At 51.6% G+C, this 19,154-nt stretch overlaps 1 protein-coding gene across 1 annotated transcript in view; it reads left to right on the top strand.

Annotated features, from left to right (window-relative positions):
• The window catches only part of CNPY1 (canopy FGF signaling regulator 1), a 153,809-nt gene that overhangs the window by 89,074 nt on the left and 45,581 nt on the right, over nucleotides 1-19,154 (top strand). Inside the window, exon 5 of the mRNA XM_055115556.1 lies at nucleotides 18,996-19,108. Coding sequence (XP_054971531.1) covers nucleotides 19,010-19,108 — 99 coding nt within the window. The 5' untranslated portion in view covers nucleotides 18,996-19,009. The remainder of the gene's footprint in view (nucleotides 1-18,995; nucleotides 19,109-19,154) is intronic.

Raw genomic sequence — 19,154 nt, 5'->3', positions numbered from 1 at the left:
TTGACCACTCGAGGGGTCTCAGGTAAGCAGAATCTGCCGTATTTGTCCTGTGGCGACTGGCTTATTTCACTCAGCAAAATATCCTTGAGGTCCATCATGTTGTGGCATACGTCGGGATTCCCTTCCTTTTTAAGGCTGAGTAATACTCCATCACATGTACAGACCGCATTGTGTTTGTCCATTCATTTGTTGATGGGCGTTTGGTTTGCAACCATGTTTTAGCTGCTGTGAATGCTGCTGCTATGAACACGAGAGTGCAAGTATCTCCTTGAGATCCTGCTTTCAATTCTCTGTCCATATGCAGAGGGGAAGTTGCTGGGCCCTATGGGAGTTTTTACTTTAACTTGCTGGGAAACCGCCGCACTGTTTTTCACTGCAGCTGCCTGGTTTTACACTCCCAGCAGCCGCGTCCGGGGTCCAGGTTGTCCACTTCCTCGCCAACACGTGGTGTTTTCAGGTTTTTTGATAGTAGCTATCCTCTTACTAGTAAGGTCTGAGGTGCTGGGTTTTTGTTTTTTAAACACAAATTACATGCTATACACGGAATTATTTAACAGCATTTTTTACTAACAGGGTTTTGGAGCTCTTTTCTTGACAGTTTTTGTGGACCTCCCATCGTTTCTGCCAGTTCACTATCTAACACTTAGTATATGATGGTTTGTGCACATTCTTCAATCAACTCTGCATATTTTCAATTTTTGCCAGTCTGATAAAAGAAAGTCATCACTTAATTTTATTAGCATTTCTTTTTTTCTTTTCTTTCTTTTCTTTTTCTTTTTCTTTTCTTTTCTTTTTTTTTTTTTTTTTGAGACAGAGTTTTGCTCTTGTTGCCCAGGTTGGAGTGTAGTGGTACAATCTCGGCTCACTGCAACCTCTGCCTCCTGGGTTCAAGGCAGAATTTTCCTGCCTCAGCCTCCCGAGTAGCTGGGATTACAGGCACCCACAATCACGCCTGGCTAATTTTTATATTTTTAGTAGAGACAGGGTTTCACCATGTTGGCCAGGCTGGCCTCAAACTCCTGACCTCCAGTGATCTGCCCGCCTTAGCCTCCCAAAATGCTAGGATTACAGGAGTGAGCCACTGCACCTGGCCCTAGCATTTCTTAAATTATGTGTAAGATTGATATATTTTCACCTGACCATTCTTCTTAGAATAAAAAATAAATAGTATTTAATGAGCATAGTATAAATAGTATAAAATGAGCAAAGAGAAGAGGCAGGCTTAGAATTATTTCTTATTCTAAGCCTGTCTTTCTCACTTAAAAAAATTAGGCTGTTATTTTTTCCTTAATAATTTATAAGAGCCTTTTAAGCAAAATTAAAATAGTTCTTCTCATAGGTATTGCATGCTTTTGGATTTTTATTTCTATTTTGAATTTGTTCATGATGCTTTTTCTCTACAAATTTTTAATGTAATATAATTTATTAATATTTTTCCTTATGACTTCTTGGTTTCATCTCATGTTTATAAAAACAAAGCACACATTTTTGTTACTTTGTTTGTTTTCTTTTTGAGTCAGAGTTTTGCTCTTGTTGCCCGGGCTGGAGCGCAATGGCATGATCTCTGTTCACTGCAAACTCTGCCTCCTGTGTTCAAGCGATTCTTCTGCTTCAGCCTCCTGAATAGCTGGAATTACAGGCACGCACCACCACACCCAGCTAATTTTTGTATTTTTAGTAGAGATGGGGCTTCTCCATATTGGTCAGGCTGGTCTCGAACTCCTGACCTCAGGTGATCCGCCCGCCTCGGCCTCCCAAAGTGCTGGGATTACAGGTGTGAGCTGCTGCGCCTGGCCTGTTTCTTTATTTCTAAGAGGTGGGGATCTTGCTCTGTTGCCCAGGCTGGAGTGTAGTGGAACTCATGGACTCAAGCCATTTCCCACCTCAACTTCCCAAGTAGCTGGGACCACAGGCATGCACGATCCCACCTGGTAAAACTAAGCGCACTTGAAGATTACCTCAAAAAATCATATTGAATCCACCTGGAATTAATTTTGGTGTGAAGGGTTGTGGTAGAAATTGAGGCTAATGAGTTGACCTTTGGAGTACAATATACACTCATTAAGTCTTTGCTTAGTACCTTACGGTCATTATTTTAAGTAATATCTTGTAATCAATTCCCATACGCGTTGGAGTCTGGACTCCATGGAAGTTTCTAGACTCTTTGCTGTTTTTAACTATTTCTGCACCACTATTATAGATATTTCTTATTATACCTTTATATTTTAATATTACATATTACTCTTATATTTTCTAGTAACTTTCAGGTTATTTTATAAAGGTCAAAAAGGTTATTATTTGATCTTTATCTCATTAGATGTATGTCAATGGATGTTTATATCTTTACCATGCTTAGCCTTCCTATCTATTCAAGTCTCCTTTGCTTGAATCTTTTTGCCATTTCCCAGTAGAGTTCAAGGTTTTCTTCAAATGCATCCTGTAAATTTCCCCCCTCTAAATAGACTTTATTTTTTAGAGTGGTTTTAGGTACACAGCAGAATTGAGTGGAAAGTGTAGAGATTTTCCGTGGGCCCCTTGTTCCCCACACCCTCCCCCACTATCAGCGTTCCCCACCAGAGTGGCACAGTGGTCAGGATCGCTGACCCCACGTGGACGTCACCTCCTCCCCTGAAGTCCAGCTCCACCCGGGTGCCCGGCTCCTGGCGCTGTGCACTCCGTGGGTTATCTAACTAAGTGCTCTCCTCACTGTAGTGGTGCACAGAGTCCTTTCAGTGCCCTAAAGCACCATTGTTTCATTTATTTCTGGCTACCCTGTCTTGGTGATGTTAATAGAATGTTTTCTTCTTTCATTTTCTTTTCCTTTTTTTTTTTTTTTTTTTGCGTGATCTTGGCTCACTGCAACCTCCGCCTCCCAGGTTCAAGCAATTCTCCTGCCTCAGCCTCCTGAGTAGCTGGGATTACAGGCACCTGCCACCACACCTGGCTAATTTTCGTATTTTTTTTTTTAGTAGAGATGGGTTTTCGCCATGTTGGCCAGGCTGGTCTTGACTCCTGACCTTAGGTGATCTGCCTGCCTCGGCTTCCCAAAGTGCTAGGATTACAGGCCTGAGCCACCACACCCGGCCTCGTCTTTCGTTTTCTAACTGGCTGTCCCGGCTGTTGTTTGTACACTTCGTCATCACTTGGCTGACTTCTCGAAGTGCTCTGCTGTCTTTTCCGTGGATTTGTCTACATTCTCCAGGACCATCTGCAGAAACCCACCAATAGGCTCACACCTTGCCAGTGGCTTTCCCTCTCTAGTGTGTTCTACTTCCCCAGATGGATGTTTTCCCATGCTGACAGGGACCCCAGGCTTTCACCCCCTCATCTGCCGATTTCTACAAGGCCCACAGCTGCTGGGCCCCCCAGGCTCACCCACAGATGCCACCCTGCTGAGCTCTGCCCCTTGTCCTCTGTGCTTCTGTCTAAGGTCTGGTGGTGAACTCGAGTCCATCCCAGATGCTGCCCACATGGCATGTGCGTGCATGTGCTTGTGTGTATGCGTGTGTGCCTGTGTGTACACACATATATATGCATATATTGGAGAGTTATAGTTATAATGCTCCTGGGTACACACATCGGTGTGCTGAACAGCGGTTCTCATGGTCCCATCCCCATTCCCCTTTCTCTTAGTAAGATCCCTCCTTAGAAAGCCGAAAACATGAGGCCATGAGGCTTCCAGACCCAGTGTATGCATTCTCGAAACCCACACTTCCTGGGTGACGTGTTTAGCCGCTGCCTGTGGAGGCCTGTCCTGAACGGCCGGGCCCCACGTTCCCTTTCCTGGCTTCCCATCGAGGTTACTCCCAGCGCTCACCCTGGGCTTCTTTTATAGGATTTACTTCTGCCCCTACTCTCCCCGTCCCTCTCTTTGGTCTGTGGGACTCATTTGGAGCGACGATGGAGTGTGTGGCGGGAATCCTAGTGGTGCACGCGCTGCACGCACTGTAAGAACCTGCTCTGTTCCCACTGAAACAGCCACCCCCGCAGGTGCGGCTCTCAGTGAGCCGCTGCCATGGTCACCCTGCTCTTCTCCAGGGCGCCTGCAACCTTGACACAATCCTATCCGTCCTCTCTTTTCAAGGTGCTTCAGACGGAGCAGATTTTTATCTCTCCCGGCCCCCTTCCCTCACTCCAGTCGCTGTGGAGGGCACTGTGTGACTCTCATTGTGAACCGACCTTCCTGCGCGCGTCAGCTGTCAGTGTGATGGACCACCCGGGCTATCGATTTAATGACAACGGTCCCTGCTAGGGATTGATCTAATGTTTTCATTACACTAAAAATGCGTTAACAAGTTCATTGGGAATTAGGCGATGGTAAAGATCCTCTCGGTTCTGATGGTGTTCTTTACAGGAGAGAGCCCTTCTCGGGTAGAGCCCCACGTCTCTGGGACGCACAGCCTGACACTGTGGAGCTGCCTCCCGAAAGAAGCTCCGTTTCCAGCCCCTTGCCTCATCTGCCAGGGCTTTGGGCTCAGAAGCTCTGGGTGGCTGCTGTGACAAGGGGCTCCCCTGCTTCCGGGGCCCTGCCTCCTCTTCCCCACTCCTCCAGCACATGGCCCGCAGCCACGCTGCGCAGAGCCTCAGCCTCCTCATCTGTCCTTCTATTTGTTTGTCCATTGGGAGCTCAGCCATTTTCTACCCAGTTTCCCTCCATTTTATAGAACTTTAACAAGTTCACTGGGAATTAGGCGACAGTAAAGATCCTCTTGGTTCTGATGGTGTTCCCTACAGGAGGGTGACCACCTGAGTCCCGGCTGCTTCCTGGCTGTGGGTCCCTGGACAAATGACTGACACTGTCTGTGCCTCAAGGCCCCGTGTGTAAAGTACAGGTGATGCCGCTTATTCATGGGGAGCTGTGGATAATACCCATGAGGCAGTGTGACTGGCACAGGGGAAGCACCCAGGCACTGTGTGGGAGGCCCTGCACCTGCCGGCTGTGGGGCTGTGGGTTGCCCGCTGCTGCTCTGACGGAGCCAGGCTGCTCTGACCAAGCCAGGTCACCCGCACGTCAGCCTTGGCACCCCCTTTCCCCAGGCCCGGGTTCCCCACATGCCTGGCCCCGCGCAGGGGGCTGACCGCTATGGTCCGAATGTTCATGTCCCCTCGTATTCAGATGTTGAAGCCCTAGGGGATGGTGTTGGGAGGCGGGGCCTTTGGGAGGTGACTAGACCAGGAGGGTGGAGCCTCATGAACGGGGCCCTTAGCAAAGAGCCTCCAGAGAGGCCCCTCGCCCCTCCCACCACGGGAGGCCACAGTGAGACTTCTGTGAGCCAGGAAATGGGCCCTCCCCAGACACTGAATCTGCCAGCACCTGAGTCTTGGGCTTCCAGCCTCCGGAATGGTGAGAAACACATTTCTGTTATTTCTGAGCCGCCCAGTCTATGGTATTTTGTTATAGTGGCCAGAATGGACTTAGACGCTGCCGTGTTCTGAGCCGCTGGTCAGCTCTTAGTTACTTAGTCCCCCGTGACCAGACTGGCTGTATAATTTTTTGGGCCCAGTGCAAAATGAAAATGGTGTGAAACATCAGTAAGAATTTCACGATGGCAGCCGCAGAGTGCTGCCCTGGGCACAGGGCCCTTCTGAGAGTGGGCTCTGGGCACAGGTCACTGGTCATGAAGCCGCCCCTCGCAAGTCTCTCCCAGGAGCCTGGTCATGGACGCAGACAGTCTGTGTGCCTGGATTTATGAGTGTCTCCTGCCCCAATGCCGGAACCACACTGTGCTTCACAGGACCCTGACATGTGCCGTTTGCCCAGTCACACCTGGAGCCCCTGGTTCTGGGGACTCTCTCCATCTCCCACGGATGGGTCCCTTCAATTGGCCAAGCTGAAAATCAGACCCAAAGGCTGCCTGCCAGCTCCACGTCACAGTGAACTCCGAGTCACATGATTGCTGGTTTGTTTTGTTTCTGCCTCTTGGGTTGATGGTTCTCACCATGATTTTTTCATGCAGCAGGTGAAGTTATGTACCTCATTGTCCCTTCTACCATGTTCCCCTGGCAGGCCACATGGCCGAGCCCAACGTCAGTGGCAAGTTGGGAAGAACTGCAAAGTCACACAGCAAAGGGCTTGAGATGGAGGGGTAAAAAAACTGGGGACAATTGGATGATAACCCAGTAGGCCACATGACTCACCCCTTTTCTTTAGCCTTCATAATTGGAGTTGAAATCTCTTCTCTGAGCCTACCCTTCAGCCCTCTCTGCCTCTGACAGTTAAGCCAGGCTCTGCAAGCAAGGGCGGCATCTTCCCCATGGTCTCTTCCTCAGGGACGGCCTCTCTCCTTGGAACCCTGGCTCAGTCCCTCTCTAAGTAAAACAAGATCCTGGTTTACGTGTACCTTCTGCACCCTTTGGTAAAGGCGAGGGCTGGCTTTGTGTTCTGGGAATGGTCACTGCGGGTCCCCACTCCAACGGTGCCATGGATGGTGATGACCATGGTTCCGGTGGGCCTTTCCCTGAGTCCTCTGCACTTGATTTTAAAATGTAAACCACGCACAAAATGCCTGCTTTTCAAGTATTTTTTCGCTGAGACTCAAATCTATACTCAGATGCATAAAGACGGCATTTAAAGCATGGAGACAGGATAATGGTTATTTACCCTGCTTAAAAAGAATGCCATGGCTCAGCTTTGGGTTTCTTTTGTCCTCTGAGATGGGGGTTGTTGGGGGACTGGGCCATTCCCCAGGCTCCTGTGTAAGGGGATGTCCTGGGAGGGGCTGGCTTGGTTGGTGCTTGGCTCTCGGCCTGTGTGTCCCTGTTGTCTTTCACTCCCTGAATCCCTCTTTCAGCTCCGAGTTCTCAAGATTGACCAATTTGTTCACAGTGGATGAGGGAGGCTTTGGACTGTCTTGGAGTACGTGGTGGCCTTTGACCTGGAGCTGACCTGGAAATTAGTGATTTGCCTGAACAGGCAGCAGACACCATGTGCCTCGCCGGCCTCGCCTGGGTTCTGCACCAGGACGTTGTCAGAGGCACAGCACTTGTTAGAGTCGGCGGTACCACAGAGCCGTGAGCGGCACGGGGGCTGGGAAGGGGCTTCTCCCATCATCCTTCTACGGGTGGGGCCCTTTCCATGGAGGATACCAAGCTGCCCCTTTGAAGAGGAGTTTATGCCCCAGCTCTCAAAATGTGGTTTCCTAATGAAGCGACAGTAACTGTGTGACCTTATCCCAAGTGGGACTGGCTGTCTACACACCTGCCCCTCTGCTTCCTCAGCCAGACCCGGCCGCCCTCCCTCAGGCCGGACAGCTGTGAGTTTAGCTGGAACTCACTCTGTTGTCTTTAGATGCTTTCTTGGGAAATTATTTTCTTCCTAGGCGAGCAAGTGCCTGAGTCTGCTGGGAAAGGTGGGATTCGTTTAGACGGGGCTGAAGGGGCCGCAAGGTGGCAGAGGCTGCCAGGCTCGCCGTAGGAGAGTTGAGGTCAGCCTCATCATTCTTTATCAGTTTATCAGAACTCACACAAGTCGTACGTGTAAGGTTCTTTCTATAACAAAACTTTCCTGGTTGGTAATGAGGGGCCCTGTGATGTGCACGGAGCTTGGCCCGGGGCGCTCCGGCTTTAGAAACACGTCTCCACACTGCTCTCGGACCACACTCTCCCTCCAGCTCTCTCCCCATCAGTGCTTGCTTGAGGGCCTCTCTATTGCACAGACAGCACCTGGGTGATGGGTGACTGAGTTCTGGAGACAGACTTGCTTTTGAATCTTGGTTCTGCAGCCAGGGACAACCTGAAGCACTGTGCTTATCTGCTGTAAGCCTCAGTTTCTCCTGTCCGTTAAGTGGGCTTGATAAGAACAGTATCTGTCCCAGAGAGTCTATCCCTGACTTCACGATGGCACCCGTGGCATTCTCAGCGGGTGTCTGCCGTGCGTGCGGGAAGCGCCGCGCCCAGGAAAGTGTGGTCATTGCTTCAGGGCCCCTGGTCCCCTGGCTCACTGTAGACGTGACTGCCCCTGAGCCTCTTTAATCACATAATGGGAACTTTCACTGGCAAGAACCCAGGGGAAAGGAGCCAACACAAAAATAGCTCTGCTGGGTGCCTTGGGAAAATAGGTAACAATAAGCAACCTGGTTTGCGTATTTTCTAGACTTTTCTTGATATTATCAAATATTGTACAGAAGATAAATTTAGTACTCAAGAAACTTGGCATAAAAAGCTTTAAAAGAATAATCATGCCAGGCACGGTGGCTCACGCCTGTTAATCCCAGTACTTTGGAAGGCTGGGGCAGGTGGATCAGTTGAGGTCAGGAGTTCGAGACCAGCCTGGCCAAAATGGCAAAACCCCATCTCTACTAAAAATACAAAAATTTAGCCCGGTGTGATGGCTCATGCCTATAGTCCCAGCTACTTGGGAGGGTGAGACAGGAGAGTCATTTGCACCCCAGAGGTGGAGGTTGCAGTCAGTGGAGATTGTTCCACTGAACTCCAGTCAGGGTGACAGAGTGAGACTCTGTCTCAAAAAAAAAAAAAGATTTACTGGAATAAAAGAAAGATAAAAAATGAGATTTAAACGACATGGATTCAGCCAGGTGCGATGGCTCACGTCTGTAATCTCAGCACTTTGGGAAGCTGAGGCGGGTGGATCACCTGAGGTCAGGAGTTTGAGACCAGCCTGGCCAACATGGTGAAGCCCCATCTCTACTAAAAATACACACACAGACACACAAATTAGCTGGATGTGGTGGCACGTGCCTGTAGTCCCAGCTATTTGGGAGGCTGAGGCAGGAGAATTGCTCGAACCCAGGAGGCAGAAGTTGCAGTGAGCCAAGATCATACCACTGCACTCCAGCCTGGGTGACGGAGCAAGACTCTGTTTCAGTCAATCAATCAATCAATCAATCAATAAGATGTGGATTGGATTTCTGGTTGACAGAGCAAGACTCTGTCTCAATAAATAAATAAATAAATAAATAAATAAATAAGACATGGATTGGATTTCTGGTTACCTGGAGGCTAACCAAAAGAAGGCTATCCTTTTCTGTTAGGATAAAAAAATCTCTCAACTGTGGATTTGTCCCCATTTCCCCCAGAGGAAACAGTGTTTGCTGATCATATGATTAAAGGCCATTCTCCTGCACGTCAAAGGTAATTGAGTAAGACCGGAGGTAAATAGAATTATACTGAAACTAGAATGTTCCCTGAAAACAAGCACCAACACCACAACCTCCTGCGTTGCCTTGTTTTCTAAAGGAACATAGCAGCGCAGTGCAGTTTGGGCCCTGAGCGGCCGGGGCTTGCTGCTCCATTCAAAATCCTATTTCCGAGGTCTTGCTTCCCCGCCGGTCCTCACATGCAGAGCATCTCGAAGCTGTTAACATGAGTACTGCCTTCCACAGTGGCTCTGATTTTAGACCTGGAAAATATAATTTGGGTTAAAACTCAATGGGGAGTCCCTCCTGCAGACGGGTTGCCGTGGAGATTGTGTTGGGGCGCGCGGCCCGAGGAGCCTCGGGGCTCGATCTGCCTCCGCGCCAGCTGGCCGCGCGCCCCTGCCCAGCACCCTCCTGCCGGCTGCCGCCCTGAATCGCTGCCCGGCGCTCTGAGCATCATGGCATGTCCTGGGGTCTCTGGGCCAGGAGTAGCTTAGCTGAGAGAACCCTGATTTTGTTCAGCTTTGCCAAGAGCTGCAGAGGACTGGCTGGCCCTTCCCAGCCCCCGAGGGTGCGGCTCCATTGGCCTCAGCCAAACACCATCATTACGTCTCCACGCCAGGACGGGGGCTGGGCCAGGCTGCGGGACAGCTTTGGCCAATGGGAGCGGGAAGGGGCTTGCGGGGGTGTCAGGCAACGTTCTCCTTACAAATGGAAGTTGACAGGGCAGTAGTGATCCTCCACACCTCCAGATGTAGGGCTCTGAGGGTTTGAAGCTTAGAACCGCGGACACCATCTGACATCCCTGTGGGAAGACCGAGAACGTTGCAGAGAGGTGGAGACAGAATCAGGAGGTGCCTGAGGGGCTGAGGCCACCAGCGCTGACGGGCCAACCTGTGGACGTCTTGCTCTGTGGACATGAGATTTCCCCTTACTGCTGGTTGTGGCTTAATTGTGTCCCCCCCAAATTCGTGTGAAATTCCTAACCCCTAATGTGACTGTGTGTGAAGATGGGCCCAGTGACCTCTAAAGAGGTCATTAAGGTAACATGGGATCTTGGGGTGGGCCCTTTAGACAAGGCCCATATTAAACTTATGACTGGTGTCCTTATAAGAAGAGAAGATTAGGACACAGACACACACAGAGGGACGGTCATGTGAGGACACAGGGAGAAGACAGCCGTCTGCAAGTCAAGGAGGGGCCTCAGAAGGAACCAACCCTCCTGACACCTTGATCTTGGACTTCCAGCTGCAGAACGGTGAGTAATAAGTCTCTGTGGTTTAGGCCCCCCCAGCTCTGCTACTTCGTTATGGTGACCTGAGCAGGCCAATACCATGCTGAAGCCAACATAGGCTTAGGGAGTAAGGAACATAGTCCCTAGCTCAAAATGGCTTCAACAATTAGGAGAAAATGGACGAAAGTACATGTATGAAGCCAGGAGGTCAAGCAGCCCATGGAGGCTCAGCAGTGTCACCAGAGCCCAAGTGTCATCCGCATTTCTACCCTGCCCCACTCAGCCTGTTGCTGTGAACCTCAGGCCGACTCCCTCATGGTGCCAGAATGGCTGCCACATTTCCAGCGATCACCTGCAGATGATGTCATCCAGAGGCAGGAACGAGGTGTGAGGATGTTCCTACATGTCTCCGCTTTGTAAAAGAGAAGAACAATGCCTGTCTAGAGGACTGCCAGCCACCCCTTCTCACATCCCATCTCCACAATTATGACACGCACCCATCCCAAACCAGCAGTTGGCAAGATGCATGGAATTGCTGTGGTTGAATTGAACTTGGAATGAACCTGTTTCTCTGATACACATGGATGACAGTGACTGGATAGGGAGGGTACTTTATTAATTGAGAAGAGAGTGGGAGGGGGATGTTGGTTAGGAAGCAACCAGCAGTGTGCGCCGAAACCTTCACATCCAACTCATCACTCATCTTATTGCTTTTACCTCCCCAAAAGCTTTGAATTCATCCACATCTCTGTATCTCCTCCACTGTGCAGTAATCTCTTGCCTGGATCATTGCAGTAGCTCAATAACTGGCTTACCAGCATGCCCCCTGATCCTCTCTAGTCTGCTGTCCTGGCTTGCAGCCTAAATGATCTTTGAAAAATGCACATCTTAGGGCTGGGTGAGGTGGCTTATGTCTATAATTCGAGCACTTTGGGAGGCCAAGGTGGGCAGATTGCTTGAGCCTAGGAGTTGAGACCAGCCTGGGCAATACAGCAAAACCCTGTCTCTACAAAAAATACAAAAATTAGCTAGGCTTGGTGGTGCATGCTGGGAGTCACAGCTACTTGGGAGGCTGAGGTGGGAGGATCACTTGAGCCCAGGAAGTCGAGGCTGCAATGAGGTGACATCACACCACTGCACTCCAGCCTGGAAGACAGAGCAAGAATCTCTCAAAAAGAAAAGAAAGAAAGAAAAAAAGAAAAATGCAATCTCATCAAATCTCACCTTACTCAAAATACTGCAGTAGTTCCATTTGGCTGAGAATAGATACACAATTCCCTACCTGTATCTGCAGGGCTCTGCCTGGCCTGGCCCCCAACCTCTGTAGCCTCAGCACAGAGCACACTTCTCCGTCTCCTTTCTCCCCAGGTATCTGAGCTACTGGTTTTTTGTTTGTTTGTTTGTTTTTGTTTTGAGATGGAGTCTTGCTCTGTCACCCAGGTTGGAGTGCAGTGGCATGATCTTGACTCACTGCAACCTCCACCTCCCGGGTTCAAGCAGGTCTCCTGCTTTAGCCTCCCAAGTAGTTGGGATTACAAGCGCCCGCCACCATGCCCAGCTAATTTTTGTATTTTTTAGTAGAAACAGGGTTTCACCATGTTGGCCAGGCTGGTCTCAAACTCCTGACCTCTAGTGATCTGCCCGCCTCGACCTCTCAAAGTTCTGGGATTACAGGAGTGAGCCACTGTGGGCTACTATTTTTTCTTGTGCATCAAACTCACCTTGCACTTTTCCACCAGGGTGTTTTGGCAAATACACCTTCATCTGCTCTTCACCTGGTAAATGCCTGATCATCTTTCAGGTCTTACTTGTCATGCTCTTAGGGAAGCCTCCCGTGTTCTTTGACAAGGTCCAGCCCACTTGTGCTGGGTAACTTACCCCAAGCCAGAGGCTGAAGACATCAGCTGACTGTTTCTCCCAAGCTGAGAGTGGGCTGGGAGGTTCGTGGGCTGGTGATGCCTCTGGAGGCTGGCATGTCACTTCTGCCACAGGTAGTGGCCAAAGCAGGTCTCAGGTCCAGCCCAGACCTGAGTGGGGCAATACACACCAACTCTTCATGGAAGATGGCTAAACGCTGCAGTCTTCTTTCAGTCTTCTTTTCTAACCTGCCACCCTATCCATGTGGGTTTGCTTAGCACATCGCATTTCTCCTTTGTGGAACTTGTAGATGCTACTCTTTCATCTGCAAACTCCATGAGTGACGGTGGCTCCTCCCACTCATCGTTACATCTCCAGCACCCTGGGACACAGTACTCGGAAGAAAAGTGCTTAAAGTTTGTTGAATGACCAAATGAAATGCAACCATGCTCTAGGTTAACTTGAAACAACAGCTATGTTTCAAATGAGGATCCTTTACAAGCCTAAATTATCCATCTTTTAAGCCTTTGAAACAACCTAACAAGCACAGATAGAAAAGTTAAGGAAATGATGGTGCATCTGCTTGATTGGATATTACGTAACAGTTTTTAAAATGGCAACAACCACGCCCAAGTTGGGAAAATCCTTATGATAGAAAAACGAATAAGAAGCAATGAGGAAGACGGCACATAAAGAATGCCTTTCCCTAGCTCAGACACCCTGTGCTCCGGCCGGGCCCTCCCAGGAGCGCACACTCTTTGTCCCGGGAGCTGCGCTCTCTGGTTTTCTTCCTGGCAACTCCTGCTTGTCCTTGGAGGTCTTCCCCAGGACTGTGCATTCCTGCAACTTTCTCTTTCTCTGCAGTAACACTCAGCTCGCCAAGCTTGTTCATGGGGTCTTTGTGGCTGAGTTGGGACCCTCGAGGATGGGGCTGTGGCCTCCCTCACTGCTGCATCTCCCACACCTGACCCGGAGCAGCACAAGGTTCAGAGAGTGTGTGAGTGTCCTGAGCCTGCTGCGCTGTCCCCACACACAACCCCCATTGTTATTGGCTTCAATAGCAGAAGTGGAGCCTCCCTGTTCTGGGGGCCTGAAGTCTATCATTAAGACGGGCAGGGCTGCGTCCCCTCTGAAACCTGGAGAGGTGGATCTGTGCCTGACTCTTCCAGCTCTAGCGTTGCTGGTGGTCCTGGGCCTTCCTTGGCTTGTAGACACCAACGCAGTCTCTGCCTCTGTCATCACGTGGCCTTCTCCCATGTTGTGAGGTCACCTCCCTGTGTCTCTCCTCTTCTAGAAGGTCCTGTCAGTGGATCAAGGCCCTCCCTACTCCAGTATGACTTCATCTGAATCAATCCCATCTGCAAAGACCCTATTTCCAAATAAGGCCACATTCACAGGTACTAGGGGTTGGGATGTCAGCATATCTTTTTGGGGGACAGAAGCAGCCAACAGGGCAAGTAAGGAGAGGAGGAAGGAAGGAAGCAAGGAAGCTACTTTTGGGTGTGGTGAAGCTGAGACTGGATTCCAAAGCCCCTCTCCTTCCCGCACCTGCCTGAGCCACGGGCACAGCGGCGGGCCTGGTGGATGCTGTGAGTCCATCATGGACCCTGATATCCTGTGGGCAGTGGGAGATGCTCCTGAGTTAGCCAGGCCTGGGGCGCCCAGGAGGCCGTGCACAGCAGCATCCAGCTCACCCTGGCCTCTGCACAGGCGCAGCTCATCATTGGGTTTCAGCCTCTTCTCACGGCCTCCTCGTAGCACAGAGTGGGGCCCGCCACGCTTTGGGATGTCTAGAGACCAGGCTTAAAGAAAGATTGTGGCATCAGCCATTTCCACTTTGGGGAGCAGGAGTGTTGGTTGCGGGGAGCCACCCCTCCGGCACGTTTGCCTTGCTGGCCTCCTGCAGCCTTGGGAGTCGGGGCTTCATCCTCCCTCAAAGGAGTGTGGGGGGCACAGCCATGCAGGAGATGCAATGTGAGTGGTGGGAATTGCGTGGGCACTAATCACCACCATCGTAATACCAGGGCTCCTGCCTTGCTTATAGAAACTGCTAGAAAATGGTTTGTTCTAGAATTGAGCCATGTTCTCTGAGGTACCAGAGAAAGTGGCCCCTGCACCCCTCTTTACTGGTCAGCAGCACCTGCTCCGGAGAGGTGCAGGGTGCAGGAGAGCTGCCACTAGCCAGTGCACCTCGGGACAGGTAGGGCCCCCATTGCAGAGCACAATGACCTCCTGCATGTCAAAGACATTTGCAGATCTCAGGCCCAACCCAGACCCGACTCAGAGTCTCCCAGGCTGGGACCTGGGTCTGTACTTCTAGCAACTCCCCACGTGGTTCTGATGTCACCTCTGCTTGTGGCCTAAAGGCCACTGGAGGAAAATCCACATTGCCTGCAGCTTTGGATGGCTTGGTTCCCATAGCCGCTCCTGCTGGTGGGGAGAGTGGCCCAGACACCCCTGGAGGAATGGAGGCACGGCATCCACCACATGCGAGCTCCTTGGAGGGCACGGGCTGGGACTCAGACCTCGGTGGCTTCCTTGGGCCTTGCTCATAACCTTGAAAATGGCAAATGCTCAGATATTCATTGATCCCTTCACCTCTAGGGAGATGCAGCCTCCTGTGGGCATGTGCAGAGTGTGGGCAGGAGGGTTGTGGTGGCGGGGCCCTGATTTGTAGCATCTGCCTATGCCTGTTGTGTAAATACTCCCACCCCTGTTTATCCGGGCTACCTGTGTGATGTCACTAGCTGTGGAGTTGGGAAGCAGCACACATGCCATCTGCTCTTGCAAGCCCCTTGAGATGGCTCCGGCATCTGAGCCACTGGAGGCTCATCTGAATCTGTCGTGACGTCTACCTCCATCTCTTTCCCATTTCCAAATCTTCCTCTAAGAGAGAAAGGGAGGGAGAGGGAAGGAGACAGCCAGAGTGGCAGGGGCTGGTGGACCCAGCGGGAGGGGGCTTGTCCTCTGGCAGGCAATGTGACCCACCAATCCCCCCATGAGGCCCCACTCCCGCCGCCTGCTCTAATAAACTCCAAACTCCTGTGATTTAAGTGAAGGTTTCAGATTAACATTTAAATTAATGCCGGACTAGAAATCTGGAGCCCAGGTCGCTGATGTGACTGTTAACTTGTTCTGTGACCTGGGGCGGAAATTTAAAATGATCTTTTCTTGTGGAGCGGCCCCTCCGAGGGGAGGTCAGGGATGGCAGGCCTGGGGGCCTCCTGTCCTGTTGGAAGCCCAGCACCTTTCCTTGCTGACGGGGCCACCCTGACCTCAAGAAGCCCTGCATGGCCGCGGGGGGCGGGGTGCTGTGCCCTGGTCCTGCTACTGCCATCCCGATGCTCAGGGCATTTGGGGATGCTCGATGACAGGTGTGCACTACAAGGGGCTCTGCCTTTACATGGCCTATCTTGGTGCTTGTGAAATGTGGGCCTGAAATGAAGGCAGCAGAACATTAAAATATTGACCCAGAGAGCCCTGTGAGCTGAGCCCACTCACCGGCCCCTTTCCACTTCTGCCAGCAAGTCCAGCCTTGAGGGATCCAGGGAGCCAAGGACACCCACAGTGACCGCAGCACAGGGAGCGTCCGGGCTCAGGGTGGGGCGGCTGGGCAGGAGCCTGGGCACAGGTCTGCAGGCGCAGAAAGCAGAGATGCCGAGGAGAGACGGGGTCCCAAGCTAGTCACTGAGTCCAAGTCAGGGATTCCAAGCAGTCAGTGGGGCCAGGAAGGGGACAGCAGGCAGGGAGTGGCCACGTGTGGCAGGCACTTACACACTCGTGCAACACCCTCCCTACGATGGGAGAGACTCTGGGTAGAGCCGGGTGACACTCATCCATGGCCCAGCAGGGTTTGACTCTGGCACTTGACGGCAAGGCCACATTCTTTCTGCTGGCCAGCACTGTCCTCTGCCAGCCAGGAGGTGAGGACGCACCATCTCCAGCTCCTGGGTCCACCAGGAAGGGCTGGAGGAGGCTGTCAGGGCAGAGGCCACCTGGGCCCCTGGAGATGCTGGGCTGGGCCCACCCCGGTTCTCGGGGAACCTTCACACCTGGCTGGTGGCCACCCTCTCGGGCTATGCATTTCTCCTCTGAAGTTGGCCTGGAGGCCAGAGGCCACCCCTCCTGTGTGCTGATCGCTTTGGCCTCTGCTTCCAAGACACCATTTCCCACCATCTGCCCTCTCTCAGGAGCCAGGGTAAAGGACATCAGACAATCCCATCCCTCTTCCTCCTAATCTCGTGTGGGAGCTGGGCTCCTGCTGTTCTCAGGGGTCCCAGGCGGCCCCATTCTCAGCAGTAACATGGTCACCACCGGCTCTTCCTAGAGGACTCCTCATCTGAGCCTACTGGGCTGTTCACCACCTGTGGGCCCGGGATTCTGGGCCCATGCTCCCCTGGCAGCCCTGGCCCTGCGCTGACTGAGATCCCCCACTGGGGAGCACTGACCATGGAGGGTCCTTTCTTATTCCATCCCAGAGGTGGAAGGTGAGTGAGTGTAGTGAACTCAAAATAGCAATGGCTTAGACAATCTGGATGCTTGTCTCCCTCTCGTAAGGGTGGAGGGTGCTGTCCCGGTCAGCACAGAGGTCTCCCCTTGCAGGCCCCAGGACCCGCCTTTGAGTTCCTCACCCTGACATCTCCCAGGCCACCCTGGTCCTGGGGCCTGAGCTGAGCTCCGACCTATAGTGGGTCAGAGAGGGCAGAGGGTGAGCACTGGCTCTTTAGGAAGATTCCAGAACACATGGTTGTAGAACCAAGTTACAGGCCCTGGCCTAGCTGCAAGGGAGCCAGAAAGGAAGTGTTTGTTCTCGGAGCTGTAAGTCCTGCTCCTAGAGAAGTGGGGCTTGCCTGTGGTCAGTAGCTTTGAGCCCCTGTGCACTGTGTCAAGTCCAAACAGTAAGTGCTGATGTGGACACCCGAGACATAGGTTTTCATGCCTCTGCCATGAAAACTTCCTTCTCCTCCTGGAAGCCTCAGAGAGACAGGCTACTCTGTCAGAGACCTCCAGGCCCCAGAGGAGCCCAGTACATCGTTAGACGTACTGCTCACTAACAGGTAATCATAGTGATCAGTGATCTTATACATGGATTGAAGGTCACTGACCCCTAAGAGGAGGGTTTGGAGGGAGCACGGGCTGTGTGCCTCTGAGGACTGAGTGCCATCTGTGTCCTCAAACAGTGGCTTGGCTGCTGATTTCTGTAGTACCTTGGGTAAGGGAGACACCTGGGAAAGTCTCTCCATCTCTCCAAGCCATGTCCGTGAAATGGGGATAGTGCTGGAATCACCACCACAGGGTCCTGGAGTCCACAAGGGCATGACACGTGGAATGCAACACCCAGCAACACCTAAAGGCAGTGAACATGCTGGTGTTCCAGCTTCACGCCCACAACTGGCCTTTGTCCTCATCCACACAGCCTGTGCCCTCAGTGCCCGCATTCGGACACAGGATGAGAAGGGAGCACTAAACGCAATGTCACCTGTGCCAAAGTCATGTCCTGGGCAGAGAAAGGCTATGCTGTTCTAACAGGGACCAAAACACAGACAGAAGGAGAGTGACTCAGATGGAAGCTTTGGGTCTCGTTTCACAGCCAGGGGAGCGGTCCACATGGGCAGGAGGCCTCTGCTCCGTGGCCGTTCAGGACACTGACATCGCTGTCTCTTTTCTCCCACATCCCTTTGGGCTGGCCCTGACATGCTGACTTCCATCCACAGACAGGAAAGCCAGAATCAGTTTTCAGTTCAGCAAATGAGGCCGATATTGGAGGCATCATCTCATTTATCTTTTATTTGTGAGAGTTCAGACCCTAAGGCACAGCTCAGCCGCCTCCACTGGGCAGCCACAGCCTGGGGAGAAGGGATTTTAGGGGACAAAACCAGCTACATTTCCCATAAAAATAAATTTCAGAGAGTCCCCTTTGACTTCAAATCCAGCAAAAATGTATCTTTTGGAGGAGGGCTCAGTCTTGACCAACTTTTCCCACAGTGCAGAAGCTACTTGGGAGTAATTATGACAACCCAGAGGGGCTTCCAGAGTCCTGCGGACTCAGAGGACGAGCACCTGCAGTATTTCAGGAAAGCACCTGTAGTCCCAGTGACTCAGGAGCCTGAGGCAGGAGAATTGTTTGAACCTGAGAGGCGGAAATTGCAGTGAGCTGAGATCGCACCACTGCACTCCAGCCTGGGTGACAGAGCGAGACTGTTGTCTCAAAAAATAAATAAATGAATAAATAGGAAAGCACATTTGAAGGCTGCACATGGTGGCTGATACTTGTAATCCCAGCACTTCAGGAGGCCAAGGTATGAGGCTGGCTTGAGTTCAAGACCTACCTGGGCAACATAGTGAGACCCCCCCCGCCGTCTCTTAAAAAAAAAAAAATTAGCTGGGTGTGGCGACGGATGCCTGTAGTCCAAGCTACTCGGAGGTGGAAATGGGAGGATGGTTTGAGTGTGGAAGGTTGAGGCTGCAGTGAGCTGAGATAGTGCCACTGCACTCCAGCCTGGGCAACAGAGTGAGACCCTGTCTCAAAAAAAAAAAGCACATTTTAAATGTAAAAGTAAATTGTATATGGTTTTGAAAACACAAAGTACAAAAGGGAACATAAAAAAAGTTGTCTCTGTCTCACTGTCTTTGAAAACTCTGCAGAGGACAAGAGTCCTCCCCAGGTCCTGGGCACGTCGGCACTGTCCCTGTTCTAGCTAGAGGGTGGCACAGAGGAAGCCACTCTGCCCCTCCCAGAGAGGCCACTCCACAGGCCCGGCTCCGGCTCGCCTCCTCCTCTGATCACAGCTGTTTTGTGTCTTGTTTAGCGTGCAGGGCGCTGATGGACGAGATAGAGCACGACATCACCAAGGCTCGGCAGAAGAAGACCAAGGTGGGATCCTTCCGAATCAATCCTGATGGGACGCAGGAGAGGAGAAAGGTAGTGGAAAAGATATTATGTGCCAGTGTATAATTGCAGATATGGG

The sequence above is a fragment of the Pan paniscus genome, chromosome 6 (genome assembly GCF_029289425.2).
Source record: "Pan paniscus chromosome 6, NHGRI_mPanPan1-v2.0_pri, whole genome shotgun sequence".
Lineage (NCBI taxonomy): Eukaryota > Metazoa > Chordata > Mammalia > Primates > Hominidae > Pan > Pan paniscus.
This window is presented reverse-complemented; position numbering and strand designations above follow the sequence as displayed.